The sequence below is a fragment of the Entelurus aequoreus genome, linkage group LG07, assembly GCF_033978785.1.
Source record: "Entelurus aequoreus isolate RoL-2023_Sb linkage group LG07, RoL_Eaeq_v1.1, whole genome shotgun sequence".
Taxonomy (NCBI): domain Eukaryota; kingdom Metazoa; phylum Chordata; class Actinopteri; order Syngnathiformes; family Syngnathidae; genus Entelurus; species Entelurus aequoreus.
Genome location: NC_084737.1, coordinates 11,225,892 through 11,249,328, shown reverse-complemented (window position 1 = coordinate 11,249,328; position 23,437 = coordinate 11,225,892). Strand labels below are relative to the sequence as shown.

The 23,437-nt window shown below is 29.1% G+C and overlaps 1 protein-coding gene across 4 annotated transcripts in view; it reads left to right on the top strand.

The window, feature by feature from the left end:
• The window catches only part of plekhg5b (pleckstrin homology domain containing, family G (with RhoGef domain) member 5b), a 215,349-nt gene that overhangs the window by 189,823 nt on the left and 2,089 nt on the right, over positions 1 to 23,437 (top strand). For 3 of the 4 annotated variants that reach the window (XM_062052555.1, XM_062052554.1, XM_062052556.1), the window contains 7 exons: positions 4,486 to 4,623; positions 4,706 to 4,825; positions 4,892 to 5,024; positions 6,654 to 6,769; positions 6,853 to 7,025; positions 16,724 to 17,557; positions 19,675 to 23,437. The exon at positions 19,675 to 23,437 is cut by the window's right edge and continues 2,089 nt beyond it. In XM_062052555.1, coding sequence (XP_061908539.1) covers positions 4,486 to 4,623; positions 4,706 to 4,825; positions 4,892 to 5,024; positions 6,654 to 6,769; positions 6,853 to 7,025; positions 16,724 to 17,557; positions 19,675 to 19,684 — 1,524 coding nt within the window. In that variant the 3' untranslated portion in view covers positions 19,685 to 23,437. Of the gene's footprint in view, positions 1 to 4,485; positions 4,624 to 4,705; positions 4,826 to 4,891; positions 5,025 to 6,653; positions 6,770 to 6,852; positions 7,026 to 16,723; positions 17,562 to 19,674 lie in introns of those variants that run through there. The other variant, XM_062052558.1, reaches the window with a different exon arrangement.

The window sequence follows — 23,437 nt, the reverse complement described above, 5'->3', positions numbered from 1 at the left end:
TATTTATATTACACGTTATGTTTATTACATGCTTGTTCTACCTATTTAAGCCAATTTTACATGATACATTTTAATTATTTATATCCACGTTTATTCTGTTATTACATGTTTATCACCTATTTACTACAGTTTAATTAGTATTGTACATTATTTACTACACGTACATTACCTATTTGATAGTTTATTTATATTACACATTGTTTATTACACGTTTATTATGTTTATTAAACTGTGTTAAATAGGTCATTATTTATATTTCACGTTGTGTTTATGACATATTTGTTACCTATTTAATCCAGGTTAATTGTTTTTGTTACACATGTTCAGTACACGTTTATTATGTTTGTTACATGTTTTTTGCCTATTTAATACAGTTTCATTATTTATATTGCACGTTTATTCTGTTAATATCACCTATTTACTACAGTTTAATTTTTATTGCACATTGTTTACTCCAGGTTAATTACCTATTTAATAGTTTATTTATATTACACATTGTTTAGTACACGTTTATGTTTGTTTGTTACATATTTACCTATTTAATACAGTTTAGTTATTTATACTGCACGTTTATTCTGTTATTACATGTTTATTACCTATTTATTACAGTTTAATTTTTATTACACATTGTTTACTACACGTTAATTACCTATTTAATAGTTTATTTGTATTACACTGTTTATTACATGTTTATTAAACATTAAATAGGTAATTATATTTCTGTTATGTTTATTTCTTGTTTGTTACCTATTTAATCCAGGTTAAATGTTTTTATTACACATGTTTATTACACGTTTATTATGTTTGTTACATGTTTATTGCCTATTTAATACAGTTTCATTATTTATATTACACGTTATGTTTATTACATGCTTGTTCTACCTATTTAAGCCAATTTTACATGATACATTTTAATTATTTATATCCACGTTTATTCTGTTATTACATGTTTATCACCTATTTACTACAGTTTAATTAGTATTGTACATTATTTACTACACGTACATTACCTATTTGATAGTTTATTTATATTACACATTGTTTATTACACGTTTATTATGTTTATTAAGCTGTGTTAAATAGGTCATTATTTATATTTCACGTTGTGTTTATTACATATTTGTTACCTATTTAATCCAGGCTAATTGTTTTTGTTACACATGTTTAGTACACGTTTATTATGTTTGTTACATGTTTATTGCCTATTTAATACAGTTTCATTATTTATATTGCACGTTTATTCTGTTAATATCACCTATTTACTACAGTTTAATTTTTATTGCACATTGTTTACTCCAGGTTAATTACCTATTTAATAGTTTATTTATATTACACATTGTTTAGTACACGTTTGTTTGTTTGTTACATATTTACCTATTTAATGCAGTTTAGTTATTTATACTGCACGTTTATTCTGTTATTACATGTTTATTACCTATTTATTACAGTTTAATTTTTATTGCACATTGTTTACTACACGTTAATTACCTATTTAATAGTTTATTTATATTACACTGTTTATTACACGTTTATTAAACATTAAATAGGTAATTATATTTCACGTTATGTTTATTTCTTGTTTGTTACCTATTTAATCCAGGTTAAATGTTTTTATTACACATGTTTATTACACGTTTATTATGTTTGTTACATGTTTATTGCCTATTTAATACAGTTTCATTATTTATATTACACGTTATGTTTATTACATGCTTGTTCTACCTATTTAAGCCAATTTTACATGATACATTTTAATTATTTATATCCACGTTTATTCTGTTATTACATGTTTATCACCTATTTACTACAGTTTAATTAGTATTGTACATTATTTACTACACGTACATTACCTATTTGATAGTTTATATATATTACACATTGTTTATTACACGTTTATTATGTTTATTAAACTGTGTTAAATAGGTCATTATTTATATTTCCCGTTGTGTTTATTACATATTTGTTACCTATTTAATCCAGGCTAATTGTTTTTGTTACACATGTTTAGTACACGTTTATTATGTTTGTTACATGTTTATTGCCTATTTAATACAGTTTCATTATTTATATTGCACGTTTATTCTGTTAATATCACCTATTTACTACAGTTTAATTTTTATTGCACATTGTTTACTCCAGGTTAATTACCTATTTAATAGTTTATTTATATTACACATTGTTTAGTACACGTTTATGTTTGTTTGTTACATATTTACCTATTTAATACAGTTTAGTTATATATACTGCACGTTTATTCTGTTGTTACATGTTTATTACCTATTTATTACAGTTTAATTTTTATTGCACATTGTTTACTACACGTTAATTACCTATTTAATAGTTCATTTGTATTACACTGTTTATTACACGTTTATTAAACATTAAATAGGTAACTATATTTCACGTTATGTTTATTTCTTGTTTGTTACCTATTTAATCCAGGTTAAATGTTTTTATTACACATGTTTATTACACGTTTATTATGTTTGTTACATGTTTATTGCCTATTTAATACAGTTTCATTAATTATATTACACGTTATGTTTGTTACATGCTTGTTCTACCTATTTAAGCCAATTTTACATGATACATTTTAATTATTTATATCCACGTTTATTCTGTTATTACATGTTTATCACCTATTTACTACAGTTTAATTAGTATTGTACATTATTTACTACACGTACATTACCTATTTGATAGTTTATTTATATTACACATTGTTTATTACACGTTTATTATGTTTATTAAACTGTGTTAAATAGGTCATTATTTATATTTCACGTTGTGTTTATTACATATTTGTTACCTATTTAATCCAGGCTAATTGTTTTTGTTACACATGTTTATTATGTTTATTACATATTTGTTACCTATTTAATCCAGGCTAATTGTTTTTGTTACACATGTTTAGTACACGTTTATTATGTTTGTTACATGTTTATTGCCTATTTAATACAGTTTCATTATTTATATCGCACGTTTATTCTGTTAATATCACCTATTTACTACAGTTTAATTTTTATTGCACATTGTTTACTCCAGGTTAATTACCTATTTAATAGTTTATTTATATTACACATTGTTTAGTACACGTTTATGTTTGTTTGTTACATATTTACCTATTTAATACAGTTTAATTATTTATACTGCACGTTTATTCTGTTATTACATGTTTATTACCTATTTATTAAAGTTTAATTTTTATTGCACATTGTTTACTACACGTTAATTACCTATTTAATAGTTTATTTATATTACACTGTTTATTACACGTTTATTAAACATTAAATAGGTAATTATATTTCTGTTATGTTTATTTCTTGTTTGTTACCTATTTAATCCAGGTTAAATGTTTTTATTACACATGTTTATTACACGTTTATTATGTTTGTTACATGTTTATTGCCTATTTAATACAGTTTCATTATTTATATTACACGTTATGTTTATTACATGCTTGTTCTACCTATTTAAGCCAATTTTACATGATACATTTTAATTATTTATATCCACGTTTATTCTGTTATTACATGTTTATCACCTATTTACTACAGTTTAATTAGTATTGTACATTATTTACTACCGTAAATTACCTATTTAATAGTTTATTTATATTACACATTGTTTATTACACGTTTATTATGTTTATTAAACTGTGTTAAATAGGTCATTATTTATATTTCACGTTGTGTTTATTACATATTTGTTACCTATTTAATCCAGGTTAATTGTTTTTATTACACATGTTTATTATGTGTATTACATATTTGTTACCTATTTAATCCAGGCTAATTGTTTTTGTTACACATGTTTAGTACACGTTTATTATGTTTGTTACATGTTTATTGCCTATTTAATACAGTTTCATTATTTATATCGCACGTTTATTCTGTTAATATCACCTATTTACTACAGTTTAATTTTTATTGCACATTTACATTTACTCCAGGTTAATTACCTATTTAATAGTTTATTTATATTTCACATTGTTTAGTACACGTTTGTTTGTTTGTTACATATTTACCTATTTAATACAGTTTAGTTATTTATACTGCACGTTTATTCTGTTATTACATGATTATTACCTATTTATTACAGTTTAATTTTTATTGCACATTGTTTACTACACGTTAATTACCTATTTAATAGTTCATTTATATTACACTGTTTATTACACGTTTATTAAACATTAAATAGGTAATTATATTTCACGTTATGTTTATTTCTTGTTTGTTACCTATTTAATCCAAGTTAAATGTTTTTATTACACATGTTTATTACACGTTTATTATGTTTGTTACATGTTTATTGCCTATTTAATACAGTTTCATTATTTATATTGCACGTTATGTTTATTACATGCTTGTTCTACCTATTTAAGCCAATTTTATTATTTACACATTTTTAATACACGTTTATTACCAGTGTATTAGGTTATTTGCCACTCGAGCAGTCACCTAACAGCGTGTGTTTGGCGCCCAGGTGTCCACGGTGGAGAGCTTCATCGACAGCATCAACTCGCACATGCGCCAGCGTCAGGAGCAGCAGAAGCTGGCCACCATTTGCGCCCGCATCGACTCGTACGAGGCAGTAGAGGGCAGCAGTGAGGAGGTGGAGAAGGTGAGGACCGCTAAAGCCAGATTTTAAATAAAAAAACAACCCACAGCCGTGGCTAAACTTGTCCGGGCGTGTTCCCGCCCAGATCCTCAAGGAGTACAGCCGCTTTGACCTGATGACGCCCATGAGAGGAACGTCGGCGGAGGAGACTCGCCAGCTGCACCTGGAGGGCGCTCTGAGGATGAAGGAGGGCAAGGACAGCCGGGTGAGGACCACGTCCACACCCTTCTTCCACCTCACGACATTTCATGTTAACCAGCCGCCTTTGCAGATGGACGTCCACTGCTTCCTCTTCACCGACCTGCTGCTCGTCACCAAGCCCGTCAAGAGGCTGGAGAAGGTCAAGATCGTCCGCCAGCCTCTCCTCATCCAGAACGTGGTCTGCAAGGAGCTGAAAGACGCCGGTGAGACGACGCACAAACACTTACAAACCCCGTTTCCATATGAGTTGGGAAATGGTTTTAGATGTAAATATAAACGGAATACAATGATTTGCAAATCCTTTTCAAGCCATATTCAGTTGAATGCACTACAAAGACAACATATTTGATGTTCAAACTCATAAACTGTATTTTTTTCTGCAAATAATAATTAACTTAGAATTTCATGGCTGCAACACGTGCCAAAGTAGTTGGGAAAGGGCATGTTCACCACTGTGTTACATGGCCTTTCCTTTTAACAACACTCAGTAAAGGTTTGGGAACTGAGGAGACACATTTTTGAAGCTTCTCAGGTGGAATTCTTTCCCATTCTTGCTTGATGTACAGCTTAAGTTGTTCAACAGTCCGGGGGTCTCCCTTGTGGTATTTTAGGCTTCATAATGAGCCACACATTTTCAATGGGAGACAGGTCTGGACTACAGGCAGGCCAGTCTAGTACCCGCACTCTTTTACTATGAAGCCACGTTGATGTAACACGTGGCTTGGCATTGTCTTGCTGAAATAAGCAGGGGCGTCCATGGTAACGTTGCCTGGATGGCAACATATGTTGCTCCAAAACCTGTATGTACCTTTCAGCATTAATGGCGCCTTCACAGATGTGTAAGTTACTCATGTCTTGGGCACTAATACACCCCCATACCATCACACATGCTGGCTTTTACACTTTGCGCCTATAACAACCCGAATGGTTCTTTTCCTCTTTGGTCCGGAGGACACGACGTCCACAGTTTCCAAAAACAATTTGAAATGTGGACTCGTCAGACCACAGAACACTTTTCCGCTTTGTATCAGTCCATCTTAGATGAGCTCAGGCCCAGCGAAGCCGACGGCGTTTCTGGGTGTTGTTGATAAACGGTTTTCGCCTCGCATAGGAGAGTTTTAACTTGCACTTACAGATGTAGCGGCCAACTGTAGTTACTGACAGTGGGTTTGTGAAGTGTTCCTGAGCCCATGTGGTGATATCCTTTACACACGGATGTCGCTTGTTGATGCAGTGCAGCCTGAGGGATGGAAGGTCACGGGCTTAGCTGCTTACGTGCAGTGATTTCTCCAGATTCTCTGAACCCTTTGATGATATTACGGAGCGTAGATGGTGAAATCCCTAAATTCCTTGCAATAGCTGGTTGAGAAAGGTTTTTCTTAAACTGTTCAACAATTTGCTCACGCATTTGTTGACAAAGTGGTGACCCTCGCCCCATCCTTGTTTGTGAATGGAAGCTGCTTTTATACCCAATCATGGCACCCACCTGTTCCCAATTAGCCTGTTCACCTGTGGGATGTTCCAAATAAGTGTTTGATGAGCATTCCTCAACTTTATCAGTATTTATTGCCACCTTTCCCAACTTCTTTGTCACATGTTGCTGCCATCAAATTCTAAAGTTAATGATTATTTGCAAAAAAAAAAAAAATGTTTATGAGTTTGAACATCAAATATGTTGTCTTTGTAGCATATTCAACTGAATATGGGTTGAAAATGAATCATTGTATTCCATTTATATTTACATCCAACACAATTTCCCAACTCATATGGAAACGGGGTTTGTAGAAGGAGTCATGAATGTACATAAACATGGTCTTTATGTTCCATTGAAGGTTCTTTCATCATCGTCTACCTCAACGAGTTCAGGAGCGTGGTGGCCGCCTACACTTTCCAAGCCAACAGCGCCCCCCAGGGGAGGAGCTGGATGGAGGCCATCTGCAGCGTGCAGGTGGGCGTCAGACGGGCAACCACGTCGCCGCTTTATACTCCGCTTATCTAATCTAACCACCCACTTTATGTATGACGTGACAGAATCAACTCCAGAGGCTGCGGACCGAGGAGGCCATCAGACAGCAGACTTTAATCCAGACCAGGAGGCAGGAGGAGGAAGACGAGGAGGAGGAGGAGGAGGAGGAAGATGAGAGCAGCAACAACTCCAATGCAAGTTCTCCAAGTCTGAGACACAAAGAGCAGCACGGCCTGAGGTAAATTGAAGAAACCATACTCTTCTACTAGGACTTTATGTACTCTGCAATGGACGTATTGAACCCAGCATAACAAAGATCATCTATTTAGTCTTTAACAAACATTACAGAGTATAAACATCTTTTCGTAATGAAAAAGCATCTTTTTGGAAACATTTTAAAATATTTAGTCTTACACAACATACTGTGTAAACGTATTAACGCCACATTTAACGCATTTTTGGAAACAAAGATCATTTAGTCTTTAACAAACATTACAGTATATAAACATGTTTTGGTACGTTTTGGAAAAATGTAAAAATATTTAGTCTTGAACAACATATAAACATGTTTTCGTAAATTTGGAAAAATGTTAGTCTTAAACAAAATATAAACATATTTTCGCCACATATAACGCATTTTTGTAAACAAACATAATTTAGTCTTTCACAAACATTACAGTGTATAAACATCTTTTCGTAAATTTTGGAAGAATGTTAAAATATTTAGTCTTAAACAACATCTAAACATGTTTTCGTAAATTTGGAAAAATGTTAAAATATTTAGTCTTAAACAACATTTAAACGTATTTTTGCCACATATAAAGCATTTTTGTAAACAAACATTGTTTAGTCTTTAACAAACATTACAGTGTATAAAATCTTTTTGTAAATTTGGAAAAATGTTAAAATATTTAGTCTTAAACAACATATTCACCACATATAACGCATTTTTGTAAACAAAGATCATTTAGTCTTTAACAAACATTACAGTGTATAAACTTATTTTCGTAAATTTTGGAAAAATGTAAAAATATTTAGTCTTAAACAACATCTAAACATGTTTTCGTAAATTTGGAAAAATGTTAAAATATTTAGTCTTAAACAACATTTAAACGTATTTTTGCCACATATAAAGCATTTTTGTAAACAAACATCATTTAGTCTTTAACAAACATTACAGTGTATAAAAATCTTTTTGTAAATTTGGAAAAATGTTAAAATATTTAGTCTTAAACAGCATATTCACCACATATAACGCATTTTTGTAAACAAAGATCATTTAGTCTTTAACAAACATTACAGTGTATAAACTTAGTTTCGTAAATTTTGGAAAAATGTAAAAATATTTAGTCTTAAACAACATCTAAACATGTTTTCGTAAATTTGGAAAAATGGTAAAATATTTAGTCTTAAACAACATTTAAACGTATTTTTGCCACATATAAATCATTTTTGTAAACAAACATCATTTAGTCTTTAACAAACATTACAGTGTATAAAAATATTTTTGTAAATTTGGAAAAATGTTAAAATATTTAGTCTTAAACAACATATTCACCACATATAACGCATTTTTGTAAACAAAGATAATTTAGTCTTTAACAAACATTACAGTGTATAAACTTCGTTTCGTAATTTTTGGAAAAATGTAAAAATATTTAGTCTTAAACAACATCTAAACATGTTTTCGTAAATTTGGAAAAATGTTAAAATATTTAGTCTTAAACAACATTTAAACGTATTTTTGCCACATATAAAGCATTTTTGTAAACAAACATCATTTAGTCTTTAACAAACATTACAGTGTATAAACATATTTTCGTAAATTTTGGAAGAATGTTAAAATATTTAGTCTTAAACAACATCTAAACATGTTTTCGTAAATTTGGAAAAATGTTAAAATATTTAGTCTTAAACAACATTTAAACGTATTTTTGCCACATATGAAGCATTTTTGTAAACAAACATAATTTAGTCTTTAACAAACATTACAGTGTATAAAAATCTTTTTGTAAATTTGGAAAAATGTTAAAATATTTAGTCTTAAACAACATATTCACCACATATAACGCATTTTTGTAAACAAAGATCATTTAGTCTTTAACAAACATTACAGTGTATAAACTTAGTTTCGTAAATTTTGGAAAAATGTAAAAATATTTAGTCTTAAACAACATCTAAACATGTTTTCGTAAATTTGGAAAAATGGTAAAATATTTAGTCTTAAACAACATTTAAACGTATTTTTGCCACATATAAATCATTTTTGTAAACAAACATCATTTAGTCTTTAACAAACATTACAGTGTATAAAAATATTTTTGTAAATTTGGAAAAATGTTAAAATATTTAGTCTTAAACAACATATTCACCACATATAACGCATTTTTGTAAACAAAGATAATTTAGTCTTTAACAAACATTACAGTGTATAAACTTCGTTTCGTAATTTTTGGAAAAATGTAAAAATATTTAGTCTTAAACAACATCTAAACATGTTTTCGTAAATTTGGAAAAATGTTAAAATATTTAGTCTTAAACAACATTTAAACGTATTTTTGCCACATATAAAGCATTTTTGTAAACAAACATCATTTAGTCTTTAACAAACATTACAGTGTATAAAAATCTTTTTGTAAATTTGGAAAAATGTTAAAATATTTAGTCTTAAACAACATATTCACCACATATAACGCATTTTTGTAAACAAAGATCATTTAGTCTTTAACAAACATTACAGTGTATAAACTTAGTTTCGTAAATTTTGGAAAAATTTAAAAATATTTAGTCTTAAACAACATCTAAACATGTTTTCGTAAATTTGGAAAAATTGTAAAATATTTAGTCTTAAACAACATTTAAACGTATTTTTGCCACATATAAAGCATTTTTGTAAACAAACATCCTTTAGTCTTTAACAAACATTACAGTGTATAAAAATATTTTTGTAAATTTGGAAAAATGTTAAAATATTTAGTCTTAAACAACATATTCACCACATATAACGCATTTTTGTAAACAAAGATCATTTAGTCTTTAACAAACATTACAGTGTATAAACTTAGTTTCGTAAATTTTGGAAAAATGTAAAAATATTTAGTCTTAAACAACATCTAAACATGTTTTCGTAAATTTGGAAAAATTGTAAAATATTTAGTCTTAAACAACATTTAAACGTATTTTTGCCACATATAAAGCATTTTTGTAAACAAACATCATTTAGTCTTTAACAAACATTACAGTGTATAAAAATATTTTTGTAAATTTGGAAAAATGTTAAAATATTTAGTCTTAAACAACATATTCACCACATATAACGCATTTTTGTAAACAAAGATAATTTAGTCTTTAACAAACATTACAGTGTATAAACTTCGTTTCGTAATTTTTGGAAAAATGTAAAAATATTTAGTCTTAAACAACATCTAAACATGTTTTCGTAAATTTGGAAAAATGGTAAAATATTTAGTCTTAAACAACATTTAAACGTATTTTTGCCACATATAAAGCATTTTTGTAAACAAACATCATTTAGTCTTTAACAAACATTACAGTGTATAAAAATATTTTTGTAAATTTGGAAAAATGTTAAAATATTTAGTCTTAAACAACATATTCACCACATATAACGCATTTTTGTAAACAAAGATCATTTAGTCTTTAACAAACATTACAGTGTATAAACTTAGTTTCGTAAATTTTGGAAAAATGTAAAAATATTTAGTCTTAAACAACATCTAAACATGTTTTCGTAAATTTGGAAAAATGGTAAAATATTTAGTCTTAAACAACATTTAAACGTATTTTTGCCACATATAAAGCATTTTTGTAAACAAACATCATTTAGTCTTTAACAAACATTACAGTGTATAAAAATATTTTTGTAAATTTGGAAAAATTGTAAAATATTTAGTCTTAAACAACATGTAAACGTATATTCACCACATATAACGCATTTTTGTAAACAAAGATAATTTAGTCTTTAACAAACATTACAGTGTATAAACTTCTTTTCGTAATTTTTGGAAAAATGTAAAAATATTTAGTCGTAAACAACATCTAAACATGTTTTCGTAAATTTGGAAAAATGTTAAAATATTTAGTCTTAAACATTTAAACGTATTTTTGCCACATATAAAGCATTTTTGTAAACAAACATTATATAGTCTTTAACAAACATTACAGTGTATAAAAATCTTTTTGTAAATTTGGAAAAATGTTAAAATATTTAGTCTTAAACAACATATTCACCACATATAACGCATTTTTGTAAACAAAGATCATTTAGTCTTTAACAAACATTACAGTGTATAAACTTAGTTTCGTAAATTTTGGAAAAATGTAAAAATATTTAGTCTTAAACAACATCTAAACATGTTTTCGTAAATTTGGAAAAATGGTAAAATATTTAGTCTTAAACAACATTTAAACGTATTTTTGACACATATAAAGCATTTTTGTAAACAAACATTATTTAGTCTTTAACAAACATTACAGTGTATAAAAATATTTTTGTAAATTTGGAAAAATGTTAAAATATTTAGTCTTAAACAACATGTAAACGTATATTCACCACATATAACGCATTTTTGTAAACAAAGATCATTTAGTCTTTAACAAACATTACAGTGTATAAACTTATTTTCGTAGATTTTGGAAAAATGTAAAAATATTTAGTCTTAAACATCTAAACATGTTTTCGTAAATTTGGAAAAATGGTAAAATATTTAGTCTTAAACAACATGTAAACGTATATTCACCACATATAACGCATTTTTGTAAACAAAGATAATTTAGTCTTTAACAAACATTACAGTGTATAAACTTCTTTTCGTAGATTTTGGAAAAATGTAAAAATATTTAGTCGTAAACAACATCTAAACATGTTTTCGCAAATTTGGAAAAATGTTAAAATATTTAGTCTTAAACAACATTTAAACGTATTTTTGCCACATATAAAGCATTTTTGTAAACAAACATCATTCAGTCTTTAACAAACATTACAGTGTATAAAAATATTTTTGTAAATTTGGAAAAATGCTAAAATATTTAGTCTTAAACAACATGTAAACGTATATTCACCACATATAACGCATTTTTGTAAACAAAGATCATTTAGTCTTTAACAAACATTACAGTGTATAAACTTCTTTTCGTAGATTTTGGAAAAATGTAAAAATATTTAGTCTTAAACATCTAAACATGTTTTCGTAAATTTGGAAAAATGCTAAAATATTTAGTCTTAAACAACATGTAAACGTATATTCACCACATATAACGCATTTTTGTAAACAAAGATAATTTAGTCTTTAACAAACATTACAGTGTATAAACTTATTTTCGTAATTTTTGGAAAAATGTAAAAATATTTAGTCTTAAACATCTAAACATGTTTTCGTAAATTTGGAAAAATGGTAAAATATTTAGTCTTAAACAACATGTAAACGTATTTTTGCCACATATAAAGCATTTTTGTAAACAAACATCATTCAGTCTTTAACAAACATTACAGTGTATAAAAATCTTTTTGTAAATTTGGAAAAATGCTCAAATATTTATTCTTAAACAACATGTAAACGTATATTCACCACATATAACGCATTTTTGTAAACAAAGATAATTTAGTCTTTAACAAACATTACAGTGTATAAACTTATTTTCGTAGATTTTGGAAAAATGTAAAAATATTTAGTCTTAAACATCTTAACATGTTTTTGTAAATTTGGAAAAATGGTAAAATATTTAGTCTTAAACAACATGTAAACGTATATTCACCACATATAACGCATTTTTGTAAACAAAGATCATTTAGTCTTTAACAAACATTACAGTGTATAAACTTCGTTTCGTAAATTTTGGAAAAATGTAAAAAATATTTAGTCTTAAACAACATCTAAACATGTTTTCGTAAATTTGGAAAAATGTTAAAATATTTAGTCTTAAACAACATTTAAACGTATTTTTGCCACATATAAAGCATTTTTGTAAACAAACATCATTTAGTCTTTAACAAACATTACAGTGTATAAAAATATTTTTGTAAATTTGGAAAAATGTTAAAATATTTAGTCTTAAACAACATGTAAACGTATATTCACCACATATAACGCATTTTTGTAAACAAAGATCGTTTAGTCTTTAACAAACATTACAGTATATAAACATGTTCTGGTACGTTTTGGAAAAATGTAAAAATATTTAGTCTTGAACAACATATAAACATATTTTCGTAAATTTGAAAAAATGTTAGTCTTAAACAAAATATAAACATATTTTCGCCACATATAACGCATTTTTGTAAACAAACATAATTTAGTCTTTCACAGAGTGTATAAACATCTTTTCGTAAATTTTGGAAGAATGTTAAAATATTTAGTCTTAAACAACATCCAAACATGTTTTCGTAAATTTGGAAAAATGTTAAAATATTTAGTCTTAAACAACATTTAAACGTATTTTTGCCACATATAAAGCATTTTTGTAAACAAAGATCATTTAGTCTTTAACAAACATTACAGTGTATAAAAATCTTTTTGTAAATTTGGAAAAATGTTAAAATATTTAGTCTTAAACAACATATTCACCACATATAACGCATTTTTGTAAACAAAGATCATTTAGTCTTTAACAAACATTACAGTGTATAAACTTCGTTTCGTAAATTTTGGAAAAATGTAAAAATATTTAGTCTTAAACAACATCTAAACATGTTTTCGTAAATTTGGAAAAATGGTAAAATATTTAGTCTTAAACAACATTTAAACGTATTTTTGCCACATATAAAGCATTTTTGTAAACAAACATCATTCAGTCTTTAACAAACATTACAGTGTATAAAAATCTTTTTGTAAATTTGGAAAAATGCTAAAATATTTAGTCTTAAACAACATGTAAACGTATATTCACCACATATAACGCATTTTTGTAAACAAAGATCATTTAGTCTTTAACAAACAATACAGTGTATAAACTTATTTTCGTAGATTTTGGAAAAATGTAAAAATATTTAGTCTTAAACATCTAAACATGTTTTCGTAAATTTGGAAAAATGGTAAAATATTTAGTCTTAAACAACATCTAAACATGTTTTCGTAAATTTGGAAAAATTGTAAAATATTTAGTCTTAAACAACATGTAAACGTATTTTTGCCACATATAAAGCATTTTTGTAAACAAACATCATTCAGTCTTTAACAAACATTACAGTGTATAAAAATCTTTTTGTAAATTTGGAAAAATGCTCAAATATTTAGTCTTAAACAACATGTAAACGTATATTCACCACATATAACGCATTTTTGTAAACAAAGATAATTTAGTCTTTAACAAACATTACAGTGTATAAACTTATTTTCGTAGATTTTGGAAAAATGTAAAAATATTTAGTCTTAAACATCTTAACATGTTTTTGTAAATTTGGAAAAATGGTAAAATATTTAGTCTTAAACAACATGTAAACGTATATTCACCACATATAACGCATTTTTGTAAACAAAGATCATTTAGTCTTTAACAAACATTACAGTGTATAAACTTCGTTTCGTAAATTTTGGAAAAATGTAAAAAATATTTAGTCTTAAACAACATCTAAACATGTTTTCGTAAATTTGGAAAAATGTTAAAATATTTAGTCTTAAACAACATTTAAACGTATTTTTGCCACATATAAAGCATTTTTGTAAACAAACATCATTTAGTCTTTAACAAACATTACAGTGTATAAAAATCTTTTTGTAAATTTGGAAAAATGTTAAAATATTTAGTCTTAAACAACATATTCACCACATATAACGCATTTTTGTAAACAAAGATCATTTAGTCTTTAACAAACATTACAGTGTATAAACTTAGTTTCGTAAATTTTGAAAAAAGGTAAAAATATTTAGTCTTAAACATGTAAACGTATAATCACCACATATAACGCATTTTTGTAAACAAAGATCATTTAGTCTTTAACAAACATTACAGTGTATAAACTTCGTTTCGTAAATTTTGGAAAAATGTAAAAAATATTTAGTCTTAAACAACATCTAAACATGTTTTCGTAAATTTGGAAAAATGGTAAAATATTTAGTCTTAAACAACATTTAAACGTATTTTTGCCACATATAAAGCATTTTTGTAAACAAACATTATTTAGTCTTTAACAAACATTACAGTGTATAAAAATATTTTTGTAAATTTGGAAAAATGTTAAAATATTTAGTCTTAAACAACATGTAAACGTATATTCACCACATATAACACATTTTTGTAAACAAAGATCATTTAGTCTTTAACAAACATTACAGTGTATAAACTTCTTTTCGTAAATTTTGGAAAAATGTAAAAATATTTAGTCGTAAACAACATCTAAACATGTTTTCGTAAATTTGGAAAAATGTTAAAATATCTAGTCTTAAACAACATTTAAACATATTTTTGCCACATATAAAGCATTTTTGTAAACAAACATCATTTAGTCTTTAACAAACATTACAGTGTATAAAAATGTTTTTGTAATTTTGGAAAAATGCTAAAATATTTAGTCTTAAACAACATGTAAACGTATATTCACCACATATAACGCATTTTTGTAAACAAAGATAATTTATTCTTTAACAAACATTACAATGTATAAACATTTTTTTGTAAATTTTGGAAAAATGTTAAAAAATGTAGTCTTAAACAACATATAAACATATTTTCACCACATATAACGCATTTTTGTAAACAAAGATCATTTAGTCGTTAACAAACATTACAGTGTATAAACATCTTTTCGTAATGAATAAGCATCTTTTTGGAAAAATTTTAAAATATTTAGTCTTAAACAACATATAAACATGTTTTCGTAAATTTGGAAAAAAATTTAAAATATTTAGTCTTAAAACAACCTATAAACGTATTTTCGCCACATATAACACATTTTTGTAAACAAAGATCATTTAGTCTTTAACAAACATTACAGTGTACAAACATGTTTTCGTAATGAATAAGCATCTTTTTAGAAACATGTTAAAATATTTAGGCTTAACAACATATAACATATTTTCATAAATTTGGAAAAATTTTAAAATATTTATTCTTAAACAACATATAAACTTATTTTTGCCACATATAGCACATTTTTGTAAACAAAGATCATTTAGTCTTTAACAAACATTACAGTGTACAAACATCTTTTCGTAAATTTTGGAAAAATGTAAAAGTATTTAGTCTTAAATAACATACAAACATGTTTTTGTAAATCTGGAAAAATGTTACAATATTTAGTCTTAAACAACATATAAATGTATTTTCGCCACATTTAACGCATGTTTGTAAACAAAGATTATTTAGTCTTTAACAAACATTACAGTGTACAAACATCTTTTCGTAAATTTTGGAAAAATGTTAAAATATTTAGTCTTAAACAACATATAAACATCTTTTCATACATTTTGGAAAAATGTTAAAATATTTAGTCTTAAACAACATATAAACATCTTTTCATACATTTTGGAAAAATGTAAAAATATTTAGTCTTAAACAACATATAAACATCTTTTCATAAATTTTGGAAAAATGTTGAAATATTTAGTCCTAAACAACATATAAACGTATTTTCGCCACATATAACACATTTTTGTAAACAAAGATCATTTAGTCTTTAACAAACATTAAATTCTCGAATTCCGCAGCCATACAACTTGCAGTCATACAACTTGGTGTGTGAAACATGCTAACTGTTAGCATGTTTACCTTAGCATGCTATCATTAAAGTGCCAGCTTTTTGAGCTAATTTTGCAACCGTTTACCCTAGAGTCATCTAACTTGGTATGTGACACTTGTCCACTGCAAGCATGCTAACTTTTTTTTGCAGTTTTGACAAATGTAACAAATAACCTTTTTGTGCGGAATAAACACGATGTTGTTGCTATAAAACGTTCTTATAAGAGGGATGTTTCCTTCCAGTCAGTCGGATGGCTCCACGGAGACGTTGTCCATGATGGACGTGGACGCTCTGGCCGAGTCAAAAGGGTCTCCCGCCGCCAGCGAGGAACACGCCGACGTCTCGGCCCTGCCAGAGATGTCGGATGCGCCGCGGTCCTCAGGTGTCCACAGGACGTCCTCCGGCGTGTACTGTGACCAGGAGGCGGAGCCTGACAGCGAGGAGTTGGACCCTCAGTGTCGCTCTCTGTCCATGGACAGTGCCTACGGTACTTTGTCCCCCGAGTCTCTCCTCAGAGAACTGCAGCCTCAGCAGAGCGAAGGCGAAGGGACAGACGAGGACGAGGAGGAGGACGCCGCCTCGTTAGGCTCTCAGCTGTCCGTGGTCCAGTCGTGCAAACCTCGCCGGCGGCCTCACGTGACGTCCAGACTCCACCGCCCCCAGAAGTCGTCCACGCTGACTTTGTCTCGCTCCGAGGACAACCTCCTGCAGCGCCTCCGCGTCAAAGCGCCCGCCCCCGCCGCCAGCGACCACGCCCGCCGCCAGGACACGGACACGCCCTCGTTGGCGCACAGCAAGAGCCTGTCGGCGCTCGGAAGCAAAGGCGCCGACTTCTTCCCCGCCGCCTTCCGCGGTAACGAGAAGGTAGCTGCTGTCGACGCCAGCAGCGGCTCAGACGGGGATGTGGCTCCATCTGGTGGCAGCCGGGGGAAGTGCGAGGCGGCCACCGGCGGAGATTTAAGCGACGCGTCGCCCGTAGCGAGGAAATCTCCAGCCCTGCCGCACAAGAAGCTGACGCTGGCACAGCTCTATCGAATACGCACCACCATGGTCCTCAACTCCACTCTCACCGCCTCGTAAGTTCCTCCTTAATTTTAACTTATTCATTCTAACTATTTTAACTAATTAATTCCACTAATCGGTGCCAACTTTTGTCTCCAAGACGCAAAAGAAAAGGTGCGATTGAAGCACAGGTGCTAGTCAAACATTTCAATTCAGTTAGGTGACTTTATTCAACTAATTAATTCTAACTATTTGTAACTATTTGTAACTATTTTTAACTATTGTAACTAATTGTAACACATTTTAACTAATTTTAACTAATTGTAACTAATTTTAACTATTTTTAAATATTTTTTTTTTACTATTTTTAACTAATTTTAACTGATTAACTAATTAATTCCACTAATCGGTGCCAACTTTTGTCTCCAAGACGCAAAAGAAAAGGTGCGATTGAAGCACAGGTGCTAGTCAAACATTTCAATTCAGTTAGGTGACTTTATTCAACTAATTAATTCTAACTATTTGTAACTATTTTTAACTATTGTAACTAGTTGTAACTAATTTTAACTATTTTTAAATATTTTTAAATATTTTTTTACTATTTTTAACTAATTTTAACTGATTAACTAATTAATTCCACTAATTGGTGCCAAGTTTTGTCTCAAAGACGCAAAAGAAAAGGTGTGATTGAAGCACAGGTGCTAGTCAAACATTTCAATTCAGTTAGGTGACTTTATTCAACTAATTAATTCTAACTATTTGTAACTATTTTTAACTATTTTTAACTATTGTAACTAATTTTAACTAATTTTAACTAATTTTAACTATTTTTAAATATTTTTTTACTATTTTTAACTAATTTTAACTGATTAACTAATTAATTCCACTAATTGGTGCCAACTTTTGTCTCAAAGACGCAAAAGAAAAGGTGTGATTGAAGCACAGGTGCTAGTCAAACATTTCAATTCAGTTAGGTGACTTTATTCAACTAATTAATTCTAACTATTTTAACTAATTGTAACAAATTTTAACACATTTTTAATGTAAAAAAAACACGGAAATGCGGTCATAATTTTAATAGTCTAAGAAAAAAAACAAGGAAATGCGGTCATAATTTTAATATTCTAAGAAAAAAAACTCGGAAATACGGTCATCATTTTAAATATTCTAAGAAAAAAACCACAGAAATGTGGTCATAATTTTAATAATCTACGAAAAAAACACGGAAATGCGGTCATAATTGTAATAATCTAAGAAAAAAAACACGGAAATGAGATCATAATTTTAATATTCTAAGAAAAAAAACACGGAAATGAGGTCATTTTAATATTCTACGAAAAAAACACGGAAATGCGGTCATAATTGTAATAATCTAAGGAAAAAAACACAAAAATTAGGTCATAATTTTAATAATCTAAGAAAAAAAACACGGAAATGCGGTCATAATTTTAATGTTCTAAGAAAAAAAAACACGGAAATGCGGTCATAATTTTAATATTATAAAAAAAAAACACGGAAATGCAGTCATAATTTTAATATTATAAAAAAAAAAACACGGAAATGCAGTCATAATTTTAATAATCTAAGAAAAAAAAACACGGAAAAGCGGTCATGATTTTAATGTAAAAAAAACACGGAAATGCAATCATAATTTTAATAATCTAAGAAAAAAAACACGGAAATGCGGTAATCATTTTAATAATCTAAGAAAAAAAACACGGAAATGCGGTCATCATTTTAATATACTAAGAAAAAAAACACAGAAATGTGGTCATAATTTTAATAATCTAAGAAAAAAACCACGGAAATGAGATCATAATTTTAATATTCTAAGAAAAAAAAAACACGAAAATGCGGTCATCATTTTAATATTCTAAGAAAAAAAACACAGAAATGTGGTCATAATTTTAATAATCTAAGAAAAAAACCACGGAAATGAGATCATAATTTTAATATTCTAAGAAAAAAAAAACACGGAAATGAGGTCATAATTTGACCAGAAAAATGTTTTTGAGAATAAAACTGTCATTAATGTGAAATAGTTGAAAAGTTGACTGCTGCAAACATTTAGGCAGCAAGTTAACTGAGTGGGGTGGCGCCCTCTGCTGGTAGTTCTGTAGTACTGCAACACACTACATCTGTTTTATTAAAAGTTAAACATGAGTACTAAAATGTGTTTTTCCTACCACAGGGAGGTGTAACCATGGCAACCAACACCAGACCACTTCATTCCGTCTCTTTTTTTGGAGACGCCCGCCGCCCTTCAGGAAACCACGTGCACGGGCGATGGCGAGCGTGCACGTGGCCCACGGCGGCCCCGGAGAGACTCACTGCTTGCACTTTTTGCCCACGACGTAGCACCACCAGGGGGCGCCGCCATTCCTGACTGACAGAGGGGCGGAGCTTCCTTTTTTTCCCCCTTTGGGTCGGAGGCGTGGCTTCAGGACTTTGGACTAGCCTGGACAAGTTGAAAGAAGATTGCACATTTTGTTTTGAAACCAGTCCCTAACGAGAGTCACATGACCCCCCCAGCCAAAGACCAATCATCCTCCTTATTGGTCCTTTTGTTTGATTTGAAGGTGGGCGTGGCCAGTGAGAGTGGGCGGGGTCATACACAACCAGCGACTTTAAAAATGCTTCTCTTTAGCTTTCGTAGCACGAACGGGTTACGTAACGAATCTACCATGACAACTCCCAACCAAACACTTTCACCAAATCACCTTTGTTTGTTTACGTCCTTTTCTACCTATGATATTTATTTGCTACAAAGAAGTAGAAGAGCTGCACTGAAGTCAAAAGACGGAAGAAAGCCAGAATTCTTCCAGAATGTTCTCAAATTTTGCGAGAAAATAGTGAGGTACAAATTCTTAATATGACATAATTTTCGCAATATTACGACTTTATTCTCGCAATATTACAACATCATTATTGTAACATTACGACTTTATTTTCGCAGTATTACCAGAATTCTTCCAGAATATTTTCAAATTTTGTGAGAAAATATTTAGGTACAAATTTGTAATATGACATAATTTTCGCAATATTACGACTTTATTCTCGCAATATTACAACATCATTATTGTAACATTACGACTTTATTTTCGCAGTATTACCAGAATTCTTCCAGAATATTCTCAAATTTTGCGAGAAAATAGTGAGGTACAAATTTGTAATATGACATAATTTTCGCAATATTACGACTTTATTCTCGCAATATTACAACATCATTATTGTAACATTACGACTTTATTTTCGCAGTATTACCAGAATTCTTCCAGAATATTTTCAAATTTTGTGAGAAAATATTTAGGTACAAATTTGTAATATGACATAATTTTCGCAATATTACGACTTTATTCTCGCAGTATTACAGCATCATTATTGTAACATTACGACTTTATTTTCGCAGTATTACCAGAATTCTTCCAGAATATTCTCAAATTTTGCGAGAAAATAGTGAGGTACAAATTTGTAATATGACATAATTTTCGCAATATTACGACTTTATTCTCGCAGTATTACAACATCATTATTGTAACATTACGACTTTATTTTCGCAGTATTACCAGAATTCTTCCAGAATATTCTCAAATTTTGCGAGAAAATAGTGAGGTACAAATTTGTAATATGACAAAAAACAAACATCAAAAGATTGTAAAATTGAAAGAAAACAGTTATAGTTTGGTGAAGAAAGAAGTAAATATTACGAAAAAAGTCATAATTTTATGGAAGATAAAGCCGTCATTTTTGTGATTACCTATCCGAATTTTCCATCTTATCTATGTCGGAACTTTTGAATCGTCACAAGTCAAATTTAAACCAAAAATTACCAGATTATTTTTGTCGTAACGTTATGACTTTATACTTCCAATATTACAACTATCGTCATAACATTACGACTTTATTATCGTAACGTTACGACTTTTTTTTCGTAACATTACAACTTAATTCTCGCAATATTACAACTTTGACTATCGTCATGACATTACGACTTTATTATCGTAACGTTCCGACTTTTTTTCCGTAACATTACAACTTACTTCTCGCAATATTACAACTTTAATTTCGCAATATCACAACTATACTGTTGACACATTACGATTAAATAGTCGTAACATTACGACTTTATTCCCACCATGTTACAATTTTATTGTCGTCATATTACGATTAAATTGTAACATTGCGACTTTATCCTCGCAATATTCCTTCTTTTTGCAATTTTACGACTTTCTCGTTGTCACAATATGATTAAATCATTATAAGATTGTGACTTTATCCTCAAAATATTCCTACTTCTCGCAATATTACGACTGTATTCTCGCAATATTACAACATCATTATTGTAACATTACGACTTTATCCTCGCAATATTATCACTTTATTCTCACAATATTACAACAGCATTATTGTAACATTACGACTTTATTTTCGCAATATTACCAGAATTCTTCCAGAATATTCTAAAATTTCGTGAGAAAATAGTGAGCTACAAGTTTGTAATACGACAAAAAAACAAACATCAAAGGTTGTAAAATTAAGAGAAAACAGTTATAGTTTGGTGAAGAAAGAAGTAAATATTACGAAAAAAGTTATAATTTTATGGAAAATAAAGCCGTCCTTTTTGTGATTACCAATCCGAATACGACTTTATTCTCGCAATGTTACAACATTGCTGTAAATTTACGGCTTTATCCTCGCAATATTACGACTTTATCCTCGCAATATTACGACTTTATTGTCGCAATATTGCAACATCATTATTGTAACATTACGACTTTATTCTCGCGATATTGCAACATCCTTATTGTAACATTACGACTTAATTTTCGCAATATTACGACATTATTCTCGCAATATTACAACGTCATTATTGTAACATTACGACTTTATTTTCGCAATATTACCAGAATTCTTCCAGAATATTCTCAAATATTGTGAGAAAATAGTGAGCTACAAGTTTGTAATATGACAAAATACAAGCATCAAAGATTGTAAAATTGAAAGAAAACAGTTATAGTTTGGTGAAGAAAGAAGTAAATATTACGGGAAAAAAGTCATAATTTAATGGAAAATAAAGCCGGCATTTTAGTGATTACCAATCCGAATATTACATCTTATCTATGTCGGAACTTTTGAACCGTCACAAGTCAAGTTTAAACCCAAAAGTACCAGATTATTTTTGTCGTAACGTTATGACTTTATACTTCCGATATTACGACTATTTTTTCGTAACATTACAACTTAATTATCGCAATATCACAACTTTGTTGTTGACACATTACGATTAAATCGTTGTAACATTACGACTTAATTCCCACAATATTACAATTTTATTGTTGTCATACTACGATTAAAATTGTAACATTGCGACTTTATCCTCGCGATATTCCTTTTTGCAATTTTACGACTTTCTCGTTGTCACAATATGATTAAATCATTATAAGATTGTGACTTTGTCCTCAAAATATTCCTACTTCTTGCCATATTACGACTTTATCCTCGCAATATTATCACTTTATTCTCACAATATTACAACATCATTATTGTAACATTACGACTTTATTTTCGCAATATTACGACTTTATTCTTGCAATATTACCATTTTCTTCTCACAATATTTCCACTTCATTGTTGTAACATTTCGACTTTATTCCCACAATATTATGACTTTATTGTCTTCATATTACGATTCAATTGTAGCATTGCAACTTTATCATTGCAATATTCCTACTTTATCGTCACATTACGATTAAATCATTATAAGATTGTGGCTTTTTCCTCGCAATATTCCTACTTCTCGCAATATCACAACATCATTATTGTAACATTACGACTATTTTCACAATATTACGACTTTTTTCTCGCAATATCACATCATTATTGTAACATTACGACTATTTTTGCAATATTACGACTTTATTCTCGCAATGTTACAACATCATTATTGTAACATT